The 18,361-nt window shown below is 39.6% G+C and overlaps 2 protein-coding genes across 2 annotated transcripts; both read right to left on the minus strand.

Annotated features, from left to right (window-relative positions):
* Positions 1 to 6,187: 6,187 nt before the first annotated feature.
* GHRL (ghrelin/obestatin prepropeptide) lies at positions 6,188 to 8,452 on the minus strand. Its single transcript, XM_009882867.1, has 4 exons — positions 8,322 to 8,452; positions 7,662 to 7,775; positions 7,081 to 7,189; positions 6,188 to 6,207 (listed from the first exon to the last, which is right to left on the minus strand). Exons 1-4 carry the CDS (start codon positions 8,427 to 8,429, stop codon positions 6,188 to 6,190), a joined length of 351 nt encoding a protein of 116 aa, XP_009881169.1. The 5' UTR covers positions 8,430 to 8,452.
* A 3,847-nt stretch (positions 8,453 to 12,299) lies between these two features.
* SEC13 (SEC13 homolog (S. cerevisiae)) lies at positions 12,300 to 18,355 on the minus strand (the record flags this gene model as incomplete). The annotated part of the gene is made up of 8 exons (XM_009882868.1): positions 12,300 to 12,785; positions 13,239 to 13,385; positions 14,218 to 14,338; positions 14,851 to 14,984; positions 15,786 to 15,919; positions 16,600 to 16,751; positions 17,209 to 17,324; positions 18,275 to 18,355. Coding segments are annotated over 8 exons (996 nt in total), but the record flags the coding sequence as incomplete, so codon positions are not given.
* Between the last annotated feature and the right edge of the window lie 6 nt (positions 18,356 to 18,361).

The raw sequence follows: 18,361 nt of genomic DNA on the forward strand, positions 1-18,361 counted from the left end.
GCCATCCCGCGGGGCAGAAGGCCCAGGCCGGCAGCGAGGCCGGTGGCGGGGTGTCCCTCGGCACAGGGAGCTGAGCCGAAGGGCTTCTTCCAGCAGCGAACTAAGGGAGGGCGAGTTGCTTTAAAAGGCAAATGCTCTTGGTGGCTGGAAGAGGCAGGGTGTAGGAGGTGAGTGAGCGCAGGGATCCCGCTGCTACAGCCGGGCGGGGAAACGTACCTGATTACTTTTTTTCCGGGCTTGGGCTGGTATGGAGTGACAAAGGTCCGCCCTGTAACGATGTGCCGTTTATTGGCTGTGTTTTAAGGGAGTGGTATGAAGTGGGACATCCATAGAAAGCAAATGAAAGTTGTTTGTGTCCTGTTTCAGAAGGAAACCGTAAATGTGTGGCTGTGAGGTACTGGCAAGTGTTGGTTTTAAAAATAACTTGCAAAGTATTGGAATGGGTTCATGTTCTTCTTTATTCCCTTATGATGAATAAAGTTTCTGTAAGAACAGAAAAGGCACGCTGGCACTGCTGACGTCCTCCCCGGGCATTGCTGAGAGCCGTGGTCTGATTCGGTTTGCCTGACATCCTCGTGCCAACAGCAATCAACGCTAATGCTTTAAAGTTTTGTCAGGGTTACCCTGTCAATAAATGCTTACCTATGTCTAAAAGCACAAAGATTTAATCATAATCTTTAAACTATATATATGTATATAATTATTTAGTGTTATTATTTGCCATCATCCAGTCCCACAAAACTTTTATTATCAGCGATATCTTGTAGTCTTGAGTTCTGTTATTGAAAACAAACCTGTAGATGCACATGTAAATGAAGATTTCAGGTTTCAGTCATAATTTTCTTTTTTGCCAGTTAATAACGCTTGGAAGGCAATCTAATGTCATTTGTTCACTTACTTTAAAGACTCCTATTGTTGTTCCTGTCACTCCTGGGTTTAGTTGTGAAGTAATGTTTCTTTGTGGAAGTCTTTCAAATCTTGTCTTCCTGTTCTTGTAACAAACTACACGAATGAACGTAACATATTGAGAAAGTACTTCACTTCAAATAATAAAGTTGATGTAAAAATCCTTTGTTGCAGCAGAGCTACAGGGTTTTTTGCTTTGCTTACTGTAGTTGGTTGTTTTCTACAAACCCTCAGGCTTTCTAAAAGGCAGATGTTTATCTGAACGAGTGAGGCTATGAAACCATAACGTTCATTGAGTTTGTGTTTTGTGTTGGCCAAAACGAGTTGTTTTCTCTTTAACCATTTACCCTCTTAATCTATATAACTCGATAATGTTCTCTGAACCTCATTTAGTATTGTTTGGTGTCTGATGTTCATTTAATACTTCCATTCAAGCAGACAAATAACGATGTGTTTTATTGTAAGCATAAGTGTGATGAGAGCAAAACTGTAGGGAATCAGACTACTCCATTTCCAGTTATACTGGCTAGAAGCAGTATAACATCTTTTCCTTTCTTGGGAGGGGGGGAAAGCTCTCATCCTTTGGGTTGTTCTTCTCCCCTAACTCACATACTGTCTGTTTAGTTGTTCATAACTGCTTAAGCATGTTACTAACAAATATACTTTCTCATTTATTATCTAGCTTGAAAATAAACCTGAGTGTGATGGGGTAAATATTGTGCAAAGAACAGAAGATAAGTATGACTTGAAAGAACAACGGACTGGAGATCACAGGAAGAGGAAAACAAAGCCTCAGTGATCTACAGTGACATGCCTTAAGGCACTCCCTAAAGTCAGCATGGGGATAGACAGACAGGAGTTATCTCTACCAAGTGAAGCTCAGGCTGATAGCTCGCAGTGGAGAAGAAGCCTTGTAACCTCAGTTGCACCTCGAGAAGCATCTGTGTCATTGCAAAACTTGAAGAAGGGTGACAAGTACAACTGTATTCAGACAGGCAGAGGACACAAGCAGGTGAATGAACCTGCAGCTGTCCAGTTGTTCTGAAGGACGCTCTGTGACTTGTTGAAGCACGGTCACTGGAGAAGCATTTCTAAAGTCTGCATTTGTGGATGAACCAAAAAAAAAAAAAAAGGGTGGTGAGTATGTCTATGAATAGATGTGCTGAAATATTTGTGGGATCTTAATGATTCTGAAAAAAAAAAAATTAAGAGGATGAAATGGTTTGAGTCTGTTTCTTACTTTAGGAGTTTGCTGGCTTTGTAAAGCCCAGTCCAGTGATGTACCATGGGGAGCGGGGGGAGGGGGGAGAAAAAAAAGCATTAGATCATTCTTTAGATTGGGGAACTATTGCAATTGAAGTGACTAGATATTTTCCACTTCCCTAATCTATAAAGAATTTAACACTTAAAGTCATTATAAGATACTAGCTGCTTATTTTGAGGGACTCTTGATTGTTATTTCTTTAGTGTGGATACTATCAATTGTTTTTTTTATAGGAACTGGGTTGATTGTAGCTTAATTAGTCACCTTATTTCAATTTCACAATTGAATAATCATCTCAAATTAGTGGAAGAATACAACTTTTCTTAAGGGTTTTGGAAAACAAAAGTAATACTGCATCTCCTTCAATTTAAGGAGGTTGATTACAGCTGAAGGTGAGTCCCATGGTAGCTGCATTTGCCTTTTCCTAATGTGATTTTTTTTTTTTTAATATATGTTTCATTCGTTATCTCAAATTATAAGTAAGAACAAGCCACAAAGAAATAAGAATATTCAGCTGCCACCTGAAAAAAAATCTTAATTGGGGGTACTTTAATAGTACTGGAATGGTGACAGATCCCAAAATAGCTTCTGGTTGGGGAAGTCTGGGTAAGTGACTTGGGGCTAAACACAGAAGTGCACTCTTCCCTTTCTTCCTCCCCTGCTGCCCTCCCATCCAAATAATATTTAAGGACATAATCAAATATTTGTGTAACTTTGTGGATGGCTCCAGGACACATAAGAGTTCTTTGTCATACTGTTACTGAGTACATAAAGGAATATTGGTTTAGGGGTTGTCTTGCTTTTCAGCCCTGAGAGAATCCATTCCTTTTGCTTGCTGAAATCTGAGGAGAAAGATGAGTTTGGTGAAGCTCTTGACTTCATTGGAAACGTTATTTCCCAAGTGAAATGGGTTGGCAAAGAAAAAAACGTGCCTTTACTTTGGCTTTTGGTTTGGGTGGTTTTTTTTTTTTGTTGTTGTTAAATAATTCCTTGCATCTTGGCTAGGTCTCCTTCTTGGCACTCGTTGTATGTAGGTTTTGGGTTAGGATGACCAGTTGTAGTGAATATCCAGGTAATTACCCAGCTTCTGTTAGATGTTTTTTACCTCGATGTCATTGCACAGAAATAAGATAATGAGAATGCCAGTTTTGAAATGATCTGTACTGTGTCAGAGGGTATAGATCTAGCTTATTTTTTCAAATAGTTGTTTTGGAAAAATCCTACAGCAGATGTCGTAGAAGTAACATAGGTTATTTTATTTTTCTGTACCAGGGCAAAACGTACCACAGGAGCACTTCCTGAGCAGTATAATCACAGTGAGAGCTGAGATTGCTTTTTTTTTTTTTTTTAACTCATGTTAATATAGGCAAAAAGAATTTTAGGAAATTTTCAGTGATTTATACTAATGGATTTCACTGATGCCAACCCAAGTATCTGTGTGCCAGCTAATTCTGATAATCATGCAACTTACTGTTCTTGAAAGAGTTTTATTGAAATTTTGGTTCTTTTTTTTTTTTTTTTAATTTGGTTTGCAGATCAAATGGAAAGACATGCTACAGCAACTCAATTTTGATATAAAGTATTAATTGGAAAAAAAGTCCCCTGAATAGTTGGTACTTAAGAATGAGTTTTGCATTGAAAATGACGTGTTCCATGATGTACACATACTTTTAAGGGAAGCCTAGAGGTGGACAAATGCTTATCTGCCAGAAATACTGAACTGAATCACTTCTGCCTCAGCATGCAAGGATCTTTTAATATATTAGACACTTTAAACTTGAAATGGGGAAACAGGTGCTAACTGCCTTCTGTGGATGTGGTGGTAGGACAAGGGGTAATGGTTTTAAACTAGAAGAGGGTAGATTTAAATTAGGTACAAGGAAGAAATTTTTGATGCTGCGGTTGGTGAAACACTGCAGCAGGGTGTCCGGAGAAGCTGTGGCTGCAGTCAAGTTGCAATCATGCTAGTCCAGTGCCTTGCTCTTCAGGCGTTGCTTTACTGGCAGCTACAGTGACATAGAACCATTCCTGGAGCACTTCTGGGGAATTCACTGCAGTGCTTACTTATTCTTCTGCCTCCAAAGCAAGAGAGACTGTACAAAAAATCTCTCTGAGCAGAATACTTGGAAGAATATAGGGAGCATCAGTTTGTGCTAGGCAGGTTAGAGAGCACCGGAGACTCTTTTTGTCCTTATGATCGCTGTGCGCTACTGGGTTATACTGCCCTCTTGAGGCTGATGTCTTATCTGCAAAGGAGAAAATACCGCACACGTTTATAGGTCCAGAGTTTTTTCTCTAGATCACCGGGAAACATTGTTGGGGTTTTTTGTGTTGCCTTTTTTAAGACAACCTTAGAATGTTCTGCTTAGTAAGCTGGATAAGCAACACAGCATAATAGCCTGTGCCTCAGTTTTTATTCTGTAAACTAGCTTAGCCACATGTTTTCTTCTTAGTGAGTAGACTGTATCCTGCACAACTCTCTCAGAATTCTAGAAACAGTGACCTGAACTACAGTGCTTTTTTTTTAAGATAGGATTTATGCAGTATCTCTGGCTGACAGTTTCCTTCCCATGCTGTTGGGCAGCTTACTGGCTGACTGTTTCCACACAATATGCTTGGAAAACATTAAATATGAAAAGAACACAAGCAGTAGATCTGTTGTGGAAGTGATGATTAGAGTTCAGCACCATAAATGCAACTTCAGTGCTCTTTTCTGACTCTTCCCTTTCGTAACACTTCTGCAGGTTTCAAGCAGTACGTGTCCACATGCTCACCCTGGGCGAATTTTGCCTGCTGTGAAGGAGATTGCACAACTGAAAACCTGCTGCTTTGCCTGTACAGCACATGCTGGTAAGGTCCATACATGGATGTGTGTGATACAACAGGGAGGGAGACCATTACATTATTTCTTCTGATTGTGGCATTGAAACACCGTGGCTTTCTGAACTGGTGCTAAAAGTTCTATGTATACTTGTTTCTTAGTCTTCTAAGAATTGTTTATTCCTTTTTAATCCACCTCTCCCTTCTCTTCTAATTCTCGTTTGCCTTCTGGTGAGGTGTAGCACAAGACTGTGCTCGGGGCATCAAAGGGATCACTTAATTGAGGTGGCTAATTCTGTGACAGGAAAAGAGAACACATCTAATAATAATTGCTGTTGTATGTACATGTGTTGCATTAGAGTGTTAAAGAGTATTTTACAGAATGTCTTCTAGAATCGTTTTGAATTCTAGAAAATGTTCATGGATTATCAGATGTCCATATGGGCTGAGGTACAGCAAAGAATATGTCTGCGTTGGAGCATACTGGTTTATGCATTTGAAGGCATGAAAAATTACCTTGTACCTCTGATGTATGCACCAATATAGATATGGTTCTGAATCCAGGCATGCTAACTGGAAAACTGCTTTCTTTCCTTTTTTTTCCCTCTTCCCCCCACCCCCCTCTTCCCCCTCTACTTGAAGAGATGTTAGATGGTTTCCTTGATAACATCCATATTAACAAATCCCTTGGCAATTAAGCTAATTTGTCAACTAAAAGCTGATTCCTTGTCCATCTTGTTTGCACAGTTTATTACATGAACTATCTAGTTTGTGCTACTCTTAAACAAACAAACAAAAAACAACCCCACAAGTAACTGCAGTTGGAGCATAAGCTTTATTCTCTATTGTAGGTGTGTATAGAAGTGTAAGAAGAAGTTTCTGCCAGTTTTAGAAAGGTTCATATAGCCTTCAAACACATCATTTAGAATAATCACTATATTTACTAAGAAAAACAGATAAAATAAGAAAATAAGCCTACATGTCAGCCTGTGATTAACCTTGCCCTTTATTATTTTCAGCTCGAGATCTTGTATTCTTCCTTAAAAGATAATCTGTTCCACCGTCTGCCAGGGCAAACTGCTCAGGTTCACATACTTCTTTCTTCTTTACAGTTGAGAAATCAGTAATAATTTCATTTTGAAGTAAAATTTAAAACAAATCAGGCCATCAAGTGCTGTATGTGTCCTTCATCTTGCCTCAGTTTTTGATCTGAGTTTCTAAAAAGACAAGAGATAAAGACTATTTTGATAGATTATTTTGACAGTCTTAATATTTTTCTGAAAATCCTGTTTTGATAATCTGTCTCAAAGTTCTACAAGTGCTCAGCCGAAGGCAGAAGATAGGGTGGCCTTCACATAGTTACGTTCTATAAGGGCACATATGCATAAGACCGTCTTATTTGTGTAATGGCCACAGAAGTAGCCTTCAGAAGGAATTCGGAGGAAAGCAGAGAGAGGACCTTGGGGGAAGTCTTCAAAGCCTGAAAAGCAGGGTGCTAGTGGAAGCACGAAGTGATTTGTAGTTGGAATGTGTAATGCAGATATTAAGACTGACATAAACATTAAAACAGAAGATTCAGAAAGATCAGCTTAACATGGGCGAGTGCAAGTAAAGTATGACAGGCTGTAAAGGTAAAAACCAGACAGTCTATGGTGGGAGTTGGTCATTAGAACTTTAGTTATCAGTGAATCAGCTAGAACCCTCTTAGTTACAATGATGTTTTTAATACTTTTCACTGTGAAATTATGAAGGTCTTGGCTGAGAAAACAGGGAAATGCTGGGATTTGAGGACAAGGGGAAAAGAAGACCGGTAGTGTAAGGAGAGGAAGCCTTCCCTTCCTGCCTAATGTACTTTAATGTGATTCTTCAAAGTTCAACTAGCAGTTTCTGAACATCAGATACTTCAGTGGTTCTTTTAGCAGTAACTTAGTCCCAATCACTTCTGAAATGCTGCCCTGAATGTCTCACATGATAAAAGTTGTTTGGTTTGTGGTGTTGGTGTTTTTATTTGGTGGTTTGGGTTTTTTGTTGTTTTCATTTGTTTGTTTGTTTTTTAAAAAAGCTCTGATTTATGACTTGGTTGGCAGTACCTTTAGCGTTCTCTTCAAGCATGTCCCCTAGCATCTTCTCCAGCGCTTGTCCATATTCTTGATACTCTTCTTTTGTTATCTTGACACCGATTTCAAAGGGAACGTTAAACTATAAAAACATTAAAAGACAGAGTTTAACAAACAAGTACTGGACAAGGACATTGCAAGTTAATTTTATTCATGAGAATGATGATAAGCAAGAAGCATAAAACGTTATTTCATCTATTCACTTATTAGTGCTGAGGCACATAATCAAAATCTCAGAGACAGGGTATAAGCTACTGCAGACCAAACTGCACAATAAACTGGAGGAAAGAAAACTTGACAGGAAACTCATATTATTATATATTAGTTCTGAAATATAAGTGAATCCTAAATAGGAGATTTTTATCTGAATTACTGCAGCTAATTTTAAATCATTTCATACCATCAATGCTGGCAGTTTTCATGTGCCCTTTCTTACTTGCCTTTCAAGTTAAAAATGATTGTAGTTTTAAATTGTACTGCCTCCTGTCACAGAAATTGTATTACCCAACCCCACCCCTTAAACTTGTATGTGAGCAAGAAGAAAAAATACAAGCCTTAATTTCAATACTGTTACTGTCATCTTCTGCCGCTGCTTTATCTGTATCCCAAGAGCCTTCTGTGCCTCGACGATGTAATTGTGCTGTGGGGTTTTTTGAAGCCTTTTGTTGCTAGAAAGCAAACAAAATAACATCTATACATTCTTTCCGTAATCAAACTAGTCTGTAGTGGGGAAATCAGAACCTTAGTTAACACAGATGCAGCAGATTAGCTGAAGGCGTCATACACTTATGTCTGTATGATAGAATCATAGAATTATTTAGGAAAAGACCTATAAGATCATCAAGTCCAACTGTTAATGATAGGTAGGTCTATAATAATTGCTGCATGCACTTTAATAGGAATTTGGTTTAAGGGTTCCTTAAATAACAAGCACCTTACAGTTAATTTCCAAAGAAGATGCCAACAAATTATTTAAATGAATGCTTTCTCTTCATTTGTTCTCTTTTTTCAGATTATTAATTCTTAGTGAATGAGATTAGATACATATTCTCATAGCACAAATACAATGCTAATGGTGTGTTACAGAAGTTCTCTGGACTAACTCCTTCCTCTTCTGGAAAATAAATCTTCTAAAACCTTCTCTGAACACTGTAAATAATACTGGTTTTAAGGACTTATAAATGAGGACAATCTTTTTCTGATTTTTTTTTTACCTGTGTTCTTTTATATTCAGGACTTAAAAAACTAGAGCCAGCCAGAGTAGTTTCTGTCCAGAGGATGCTGTAAAGAATAATTCCCAGCAGAGTACCTCTGAGAAACATGATTATCTTCGTGATGCAGGGTGTCAAACCTGAAAGCATAGGTTGAAAAATTAAACATATTTTACAATCTTTGTATTTAATTGAATCCAGATCCAGTGAAAATATTTCTCCCGACTTGAATGACTTGAAACTATTTCTAAAGATGGCTGTATAAAGCAAACATAATTTTTATATGCTAAAGATAAAAATATCCTGTCCGAAGGAGATTATTGCTTGCAGTGCTTTCTTCTATAACTGAGCTATAGTAACAGGAATAAATAGGTTAGTGGAGAGGAATTACACAGGAAAACCCGCAAAAGCTGAAAATGATTGAATGAAACTTTACCTGGTTGGTTTAGTGGCTTCACCAAACAGCTGCTTTCTGAAGCACTTTATATAGTGTGTGGAATATTTGTTCTGTTCTACAATATCCCTGGAAATGCAATCTGATACGTATTTAAATGCCTTGGAAACTTGGCCTGCTTCTAAGATAACAAAATCAACAACAAAAAAAAGAAAACAGTGCATAGATTTGTTGCTGTGTTTATTTTTATGTGTAATGAAATTGTGTAGGGAGTGAAGTGAGAGTTTCCTTTTTTCCTGTGGCATTAACTTTGTTCCTTTTAAAAAATAATTAATAGCTGTAACTTTTTTTTTTTTTTTTTTGCCAAAAAGGAAAAGACTCAAACCCTTTTTATTATCTGAGGCGGTGTAACAGAAATGGAGAAGTTGAGCTTTATTCCTGACCTGTGGTGACAGCTGTGTTTCTCATATTTGCCTTTAAGTGCATTCCATCTCTTCTGTATTCTCTCCCAGGTTCTGTTTTATCAGATTTTGTTGTCTTTTGCTGGAAGACTGCAACTGAAAAAGATACCTAGGAAACTTGGCTTCCATTACTCTAAAACCAGAATATTAACACATTTTTTAAACTTTAGTGAAGATTAGTAACAATGGCTGAGTGTCTAGAAAAATCCCATGAAGACAAATTCGGATTATTTTTTTTTTTACTTGAGAAAGAGTAGGAGAAAAGAAGGAATATATGATGAAGGATGACAAGTTTGCAACTTCTGTTGCTTGTATTCTGCTTTAACCTGAATGACTTGTCTAATTTGTAGGATCCATTTCACACTGCAGCCCCACAAACTTCCAGCAGTAGGACTGAAGAAGGCATGGTAAACATGCAGAGATGGGAAGTTGAGGAGGAATTTAGTTAAATCAGATTTGCTGTTGGAGAAAATGTAACATGGAGCCATTTATAACCATCTTAACTGTGCTCTGGCCAAATAAGGCTTTAGCACATCTGCAGAGGTGGAAAACTAGTTTTATTTGGGAGTTCCATTTTGCAGTTCCATTTTGTTTTCTTCTGCAAATATGATTTCAGAGCTTTTCTTGTTTCGTGTCTCATTTTGTGGCTTTCTGCTTGATTATTTCAAATATTGTGCAGTCATGCTGTAAATCAGGTTTGTGAAATGACCCAAATATTAAAAGAAAATCACTTCTGAAATGTGAATTGGCAAAACTAAGGAAGCTAGTAACTGTGATACGGGACATGAAAAATGGAGGTGATGAGTCAAAAACCTCTCTAGCCACAACGCTAGGTTAAGAAACTCTGGCTTTTATCTGAGGACTTGTTAATAAAAACATTTGATAGCACAAAGAAAGCAGGCAGCACTTCTGAATCCTATCAGAAACAGTATGGAAGCGGAAGCCCCTTGCATTTTCATAGCACACTGTGTTTTGTTCTGGGCTGCCCACAGAATTGAGCTCCTGGATTCCCAACATGAGAGGGGATGTGTCCCCTGTAGCTTCCAGGATCAGCATCCTTGGGCTTTGGATCAGCATCTTCTGCTTTATTAAGGCCTGTCAGCGCTCCAAGTAGCAAGGAAAATAGGAATTTAGATAGGCTGTTGTACAAACCAGTGGGGTTTTTTTGTTTCCTAAGTTTCAAGCGACCCTGTTTGCCATTAAGGACAATCTAGTTACTGGTGTATCAGTAGAAGACATACCAGACACTTCATAAATTAAACAATGCGGATTGAACAACAGAACTTCATTTCTTATGAGGAAACTCCTTTCAGTCATCACAAGACACAAACTTTTCTTCTCAGGCTAGATAGTAAATGGGAGGAACTATGGTGCACTGTGGGCACAGGAGAGACCGTGTTGGCGTTAATCAGACTGAGTAGCAATTTTAAGTTCTTCAGCGTGAAGCTTATGTTGGGTATAGTATTTTTCTCTTTCCTTTCCCCAGTCCCAAGCCCAAGAGCAGGAGGGGATTAGAGATCAGAAACATGAAGCCTATTGTCAAGTGCAACTGAAAAGCTTTCACCTTACACTTATATTTGCAATGGATAAACTGTGTAACTCTTAAATAGTCTTTTATGAATTGTAATCATTGGAGATACTTTGATCATTACTTGAAACCATTTTAATTCATTTCATCTCAAGCATGAAGGAATAACAGGCTGAACTGGGCCTTAGCACTAAGTAGGCTTGAATTCTTAAGTATTAAAACTCATAAAAATATCAGGATAACTTTTAATAGGGTGAATTGTGGAACCTAATATCCCCATAGGCAAAAACTTTTCTTATGTACTTAAGAAGTTAGTGCCCTTTTCCCTTAGAATGAAGCATGGTAAAAGCTAACTAAGAATGAGGCTTCATTTTTAAGCCTTCTTATTGATTTCAAGTAAGTTCCACAGCAGTTAAAGCCAACCCAAAAGCCTCCTGGGTGACCGGGTACTCTGTATCAAAGAACAAGTGGGTATGGCACTGGCAATGAAAGGCAGCCTGTTCAGCTTAGCGGTTATGATTCTGATCTTAGTAGAAATGGAAAACAGCTTGAAAGAAAATAGTGCTTTGCTGTATAATTTGAAACGGAACTGTTTGAATCTAATGCTAATTTCAAGATAAGTCAATTCATTTTTTTTGGGTAAGGCTACAGTGCCTTTAAAGAATGGGAACATTGCATGCTTCTGTTGCTATTCAGAAAGATAATTCATGTGTATGTTTCTGTGAAAGCAACTAGGATGATATTTGGCTAGTACTGATAACAATCATAAAGTGAGGTTTGTTTTTCTAGAAAAGGGGGTATATTATCTTGACTATACCAAAACAAGGTTCCTATGCCTGGGAACCACTACAATGGAGGAGGAAGGCTGTGAATTGTTGACTTGTGTTGCTTCAGGGCAGCTGAAGAATAAAGGGAAAACATGACCTTTTAGTTACATACTTTCTCTCTTGTAGGAGGGGAAGAGTGATTCAGGTTTTAGCTGAAGGCGTACCGAAATGTGGTTTGTTCGAGCTTAATATACTTGCCTGAAATGCAATAGCACAGAAGTTTAACTGAAGGTAAAACTTTGTTCTTAGAGTATATAGACTGTTAGGCTCTTGTGGACTAATACCCTCCCAGCTATTACAAAGCTAATACCATGGCTGGGAGGACAACGTGACTGTGGCTTGACTGAAGGTAGACTGTAGACAGCCTTACAAGGGCCCTGTGAAGAGATTATTAAATACAGCACACCAGGCCTTAAGCAATAGGACTTTATTCTGTTGGTGTCTCAAAAGAACCAAAACACCTGAGGTACAGTACAGAAGTGTGGCAAAAAAAACCCAACCAAACCAACTTCAAATTATGGTTTGATTTTTTTATTTTGGTTACATAACCAAGTTTGAGATTATTGTAAAGCAAAAGACATATGCATTCCACTACTCCTTTTCATCTTCAGGAAAGTAAAGAGATGTATCCAAGCATGTTATTTTCAGGAAGATCTAAGCACCACTTCACTACTACCAGAAGGGCTAGCTCTCATCTAATGCTGCGAACTCCACCAGCCTTTCCCCTCACTCGAAACAAAATTCTGGCCTTTGAAGGGAGAGTATTTGTCCCCTTGCACAAAGGAGTTCACAGCTCACCACTCCGATAGCCTCCTCCTGTTCCCACTCAAGTGCTTCGAATCCACAGCACACCCAATAAAATTTGATCCCTAAACCAGAAAAGCAGGGTACAATTTCTATGGCATCAAGGAGTAGTGTAAGGCACAGTACTTTGCTATGTTCTTTACCTTAAATTTAAGGGAATGTTGATTAAGGCTGATTATCAACATATTGTAGCCTCCCAGTAATAGTTACAGAGTGCTCATAAAATTGGATAATTGTTTCCCACGTTCATGTCCAGTTCAGATAAAAATCAGTTCTCATCCGGTTCAACATTGCAAATCAGGTACAGTGATCACTTGTTGCAGCTGAACATTCACTCATGCATCACTGCTCATTCTGCTGCCCCTCTGTAATGGCAGACACCCCTCCTTGGCCCTTGTTGACATCGCTGATACATGCCCACAGTCCGTCTACTGATTCCTTCCATAGTGTGACCTCAAAAACAGAGCAGAAAGAAGTTTCAGCCTTAATACGTTCTCAGTTTCCCCCTTCCTTGCAACCATCACATCACTAGTTTGGTGACAGTCTACAGTTACAGAAGTCAAGTGTTGCAGTGTTGTTCTAAGTATCAAGTTAGTTGTTGCAGCATGCTGAATAATTATCCAGTGGTAAAGGGAGAGTATGTGAATTCTGCTGTTAGTACCCTACAACATAAAATTAAGTCTGCATTTCTGATCTCCATTAAGGACTAAGAATGCAGTGCAAGTAGTTTGCCAAAGGTTAGGGTCTTCCTCCCCTCTTGATAAGTCAAAAGAAAAAAATTCACCATTGCAGCAAAGGAGAATCTACAACAGTCCTAACTTAAACAGAAGTGACTATAGCCCATCTCATATGAGCTCTTCTGAAAATATGGCATGCAGGAGTAAAAGGCAAAGCAGCAGTACTCACTTTATTGTCTCCTCCAGACACTGCAAGAATATTTGCAGTAATGGACCAACTCACATGCCAGACAACATCGTTGAACTTGTGCAGCAGCTTTGGTGACCATGAGTTTCCAGAGGCATCATCGCATGTCCAGATAAACACTCTGCCATCCTACAAAACCAAGCAGACCCAGTTGGGTGGACCACTAGTTGCAGCATAGAAAGCCCTACCTTAATTGCACCTACAGCTACACTTTCAAATCACAGCTCTGACACGAACCCTAGATGTGTTTACATGCATTTCTGCTCAACACAGCAAAAGGGGCTGTTTTCTTACTATAGCTACAAGCAAGATAGGAGTACAGCTCCCTGATGAGAAAAGCTACGTACAAAAGGTGACTTGCAAACACCAGAGAAGAGCTCACAAAATAAATAGGCAGATGGATTTTTCCCCAGAATGAGATTTTGCTTTCCAGTCATATGACAGCAAGTTAGCAACTTACTGAGAGTAGTCTTCTTGCTATTGAGAGGGGGAAGAAAAAAGAAAAAAAAAAAAAAAAGGCATTTACAGAATTATTAGCAGGAAGAACACTACAGTCAGTATGAAGGTTGAGGACATCAGAGCTGATTAAGAATGCCAGTTATCAGAAAACAGTATTTTTAGCTGGAAGTTCAGTGAATTTGATCCAGAGACATTAAAATATGACATTAGTTTGAAGGTCTTCCTCATAGTGAGACCATGCTGCTCATGAGTTTTAAAATAAAAGATAGTCTTTGGCACAGAGCCACACACGCACAAACCTGTGTGCAGAAATGCTTCCATTTGGCTTCTCATTCCTATTCTCCCAAACTCAAAGGCCCCTATGCACAGACCTAGATATAGCAAAGGACTGCCAAGAGGACCTGTTACAGCAGTTCTATCCTTAATATTCCCTTACTGGAGGGAAGGAAGTGGAAGCAAGGGCATTGAGCGCCCACCTCTGGCACTCCAACAGAAACCTCACCTGTGAGCAGCTAGCGATGGTACTTGTTGGCAATCCTATGGATGGAGCCCAGGCTACATCTCGAACCCAGTCACTGTGAGCCTCCAGCTTCTGCTCTTCCTTCCACTGACCATCTTCTTCCCTGAAAACACATTTATGCAGTCAGAAGGGTGGCAGTAGCAGCCAGTCATATTTCTCATCTCCTGATCTGGAAGGTTGTGGTTTTGTAGCTGTCAGATTCCTTGGTTATCGAGATAACGCAAAGCACAAGTGTTCCCTGCTCTTCTCCAAAATGCTCTTTGGCTTAAACTGACAAAATCCCTTCTAGGGAACAGAAGGCAGCATAGGAAAAAGAGTATTTGATCTTCAGTTACTGTACAGAAGTCTGCTATTGTCCAAGTGGCAGAGGTAATCAATTAGAAAGCCACTTTCCAAGACAAGATTAAGCAGGGCTGACACAAATTGCTATAACCGTGTGAGAGACTGTACATCACTACGTTATTTCCATTTTTAAAGCACTGCTCTAAAACAGTAATTCAAAGATGAAAGCATAGAGATGCCAAAAATATTACTTGAGATATGAACAGGGACAATGAAAGACTATAAAGGATATAAAGTTTTGTAAGTTCTTAAGTCTGGCAACAGAGCACTTACTTCCAGATCTTGACAAGGTTGTCACAGCCACCAGATGCAAACCTTTTGATGTAGTTCGGTTTCTGACCAGATGGTTGTTCTATAAGGCTTCCTGGTACAACAGCAGGAGCCCAGCTAACTGCATTACATCCGATCTATTTAATGAAAAAATAGCATTATTAGAAGTTGCTTACTTTAAGTAAATACATAAAAGCTGCTGAGGGGGCAAAGGACACCTAGCATATTCTATGAGAAATAAGCCCATCTTAGGAAAATATGAGTCTTGCACAATGCTGGATGGATGTCGGATGAAAAAGAAACCCAGATACAGTCCAGTCTCAATAGGGCACTTATTCAGAAAGCCTTAGGTAGCTAAGTAACTGGTTTATGTGCAAATATCATCTTAGATATGTAAACAGTGGAGATGGAGATACAAACTGAAGACACAAGACATACGCAGTTGCTAAGACTTAGGAATGGAGTAGAAGGAACCTGTGGGTCTGGAGTCCAATTTCCTTTTATTGTGAGCCACTGCCATTAGCTTCTCAAGTTCTGCGTAAGCAAAAATCTCCACTATTTTGGAAAAACATGAGTCCTGCAGTTTTTCCAGCTTCAGCTCTTTCACAGTCAGTTTGTACAGGTGTTCTTAGTACCAAAGCTATTTCCTACCAGGTAACTTCCAGCACCCTGTTTAACAGTAATGCTTAATAAACAGGTATTATCAGTGCTGTTTAGTAACCTTTGCATGTCTTGTTTTCTGCTTCATTTTAGTGTCTACAAAGTACAGCTTCCCACTCTGTATTAATTTAAAACAAGTAATTCTTGATTCTGGAAAATGTTTCACATCATTTCATTGTATTTCAGTATTTATCTAGTCTGCAAGTTCTTAGAGGCACCAGCTCGGTGCTCATCTGTAGCTCCAAGAACCCCGTGCTGCTCCACAGGAACAGGCTTACCGTATGTGCATTGCTGATCTTTTTAACTTCCCATTGCCCGTCACCCGTGTAGCTCAGTAACGAAATGGCCCCGTCAGAGCTCCCGCAGGCCAGGATCAATCCGTAGTCGTGTGGTGCCCAGCAGACAGAATTCACTGTGAAGGGTGAGTCAGACTGGATTACAACACAGTGACTACCTAAAATTGATTAACCAATTCACTGACTAATATTAGTGGAATAGTAACTAAAAGTGAGCAGCTCTGAAAGCTAAAAATAAGAGTCTTAGCACTCTGAATTTCAGCAAAGCCACTCAAGTAACTCTGTGAATGACAGAAAACTGCCTTTATTTTTGGCACCCTTTTAGAATGAGAACACCAAAAGAGCACTCTTTATTGAGAGGTTAAAAACTCTTGACTATCCCTTGCAACAGCAAAGACTATCGCTGACTCTAGAACAAAAGCTGAATGGCAGACATAGCATTTAAAGTCTAGATCAGTAACAAAGCAAAGCTGGAGGCTTCTCAGATCTGCATGTAGGAGGACCAATCATCTGAACAAACCAGTTTCATTGTAAAAGAAAACACAGCAGGCTAAAATTCACCTTTTCCCTTTCTTCCTGTAGTGGATACATACAAGATTTTCCTCAAGAATTAATTTGTAAATGTGTATGACGTGTAAGTGTTCTGTTTATGCTGAACAGACTTACTGTCTCTCCATTAATTTATCCCTATCTGTTTGACAGAGGCTTTCTTCTTTAACACCGATGGATTTACTCCAATCTTATCTGAATCCTCCCATATGCCCAGTCTCGCTTCCCAGCTCCACATCCCGCATACCTGAGGAATCATGCCCTGTGTACTCATACGTCTTTTCCCAAGTGCCATTTTCTTCCTTCCAGATAATAACTTTCCTGTCATAGGAACAGGACGCCAAGATATTTCCATACATAGGATGAGCCCAGGCAACCTGCCACACGGGACCTTCATGCCTGCAAGAAACAACACGATTTGGAAAAGCTGAGGGAAAGACGTTCCAGTTGCAGCTGTTTCACAGCCATCAATACTGTAAATCGGTGTTCTGTAAGTTATTAATGCAGCGATATGAAGAGTGAGAGCAATGCCAAGATGAAAAACAGCACACAGGACTGTTAGACAAAGCCATTGCCATCAAAAACAATTCCAAACATTTATCCTTATATGAGCAATTAAGATTGTAAGTTTACTTCTTGAAAATTACAGGTGTCATGTATTTAATGAGAAGTCCCAGTGTTATTTCTAACTGTCTTTCTGTCCCCCCTTACAGCTCTGAAGGGTTGTTTAGCAACAACCAGCCAGAGTAATTATTACCTTGGAGGAATTTACCATGCATCTTACATTAGCAAAGAGCAAAATGACAAAATATTAAAAATTTCCACAGATTAAAATCTTCAGTTTACGACACTTTACCCTCTCAGGTCAGCAATGAGGATTTGCCCTCCATTCCGAACATCAAAGATTTTCACGGATCTGTCTGAAGAACAGGTCGCTAACCGTGTGCCGTAGTAATCCATCTGTGCATCGTGCTGCAAGGCAATGGAGAAGCTGCTGTCAGCACGCCTGAGTTCTGCTTTAACAAGTCTTATTACTTTTCGAACGTCACTGGAAGAATTGTGAACAGATGACCGAGCCCCAGTGTGACAGGTTAAAAAGGACAGTTTTTAAACAATCCAGAGAAGCCACGTAAGGACTTTATCTCCCCAAATGCTGTTTTCACTAACTATGCAAATGTTATCCAGAAGTAGTCTAGAGAATTCAGAGCAGTAATACACAGCATTTTCAGGAGAGGACAGGAAATAAATGCCATCGACTGTAAAGCCTTGACCAGCTACATATGTTTGTTTCTTATGTAAAGTGGGTGTAAGAATACTGACACCTCTTATTTATGTCTGAAACTTTATTATTTAACTGTGCTCCTCGCTTCTACAAATTATTTTGAAAATTTTCATCCCACCTGTACATACACATCTGCTCTGGGAAACATCTGTGTAAAGGAGAATCAGTTATATGTCCCGAAGTTCTGAACCATTTAGCGTTAAGATACGACATGTACCATACCGTTTAGTGTAGCACACAACTTCAATGAAACTAGTTTTCCTTGATGTATTTATCAGCGTTTTGTCTATACTAAATGGTATACCAAACATGCTAAACTCTAGTGTAGAATGGTATACCATTTAGTATACACACTGCTTCGCAGAAAGGCGCGGGGACAAGCCTAGGAATGAAAGTTTGCAAAGTTTTTAATCACTTCCCTTTCCCCCGGTAGCCGCCTTTTCCTGCCCGCACCATACGAGGTAGCGCGATCAGAATTTCAGACGTCTCCACCTGACCTCCCCCGCGCACCGAGTTGTACAGGTATGTACGGGACGCCCCCCCTCCCCCCGGGAGCGTGCCCGGAGCGTGCCCCGCAGCCGTCCGGGACCGGGACCGGGCGCTGTTTCTGCCCGAGAGCCGCCGCCCCCCGCGCACTTACTATCATGTCCTCATGAGAGGTGTCCACCGTATTGATTACCGAGACCTGCGGGGGCGGAGAAGACACAAGAACAAGCAAAGGGCACAC

Source organism: Charadrius vociferus, unplaced genomic scaffold, assembly GCF_000708025.1.
Source record: "Charadrius vociferus isolate BGI_N301 unplaced genomic scaffold, ASM70802v2 scaffold433, whole genome shotgun sequence".
Lineage (NCBI taxonomy): Eukaryota > Metazoa > Chordata > Aves > Charadriiformes > Charadriidae > Charadrius > Charadrius vociferus.

Coding starts and splice junctions, on each gene's coding strand:
- GHRL (XM_009882867.1), bottom strand. CDS start 8,429: ATGTTTCTCAGAGGTACTCTGCTGGGAATTATTCTTTACAGCATCCTC. Junction 7,190..7,661: donor GTAACAGTATTGAAATTAAG/GCTTGTATTTTT, acceptor ATGTTTTTATAG/TTTAACGTTCCCTTTGAAAT. Junction 6,208..7,080: donor GCTTGAAGAGAACGCTAAAG/GTACTGCCAACC, acceptor TTGTCTTTTTAG/AAACTCAGATCAAAAACTGA.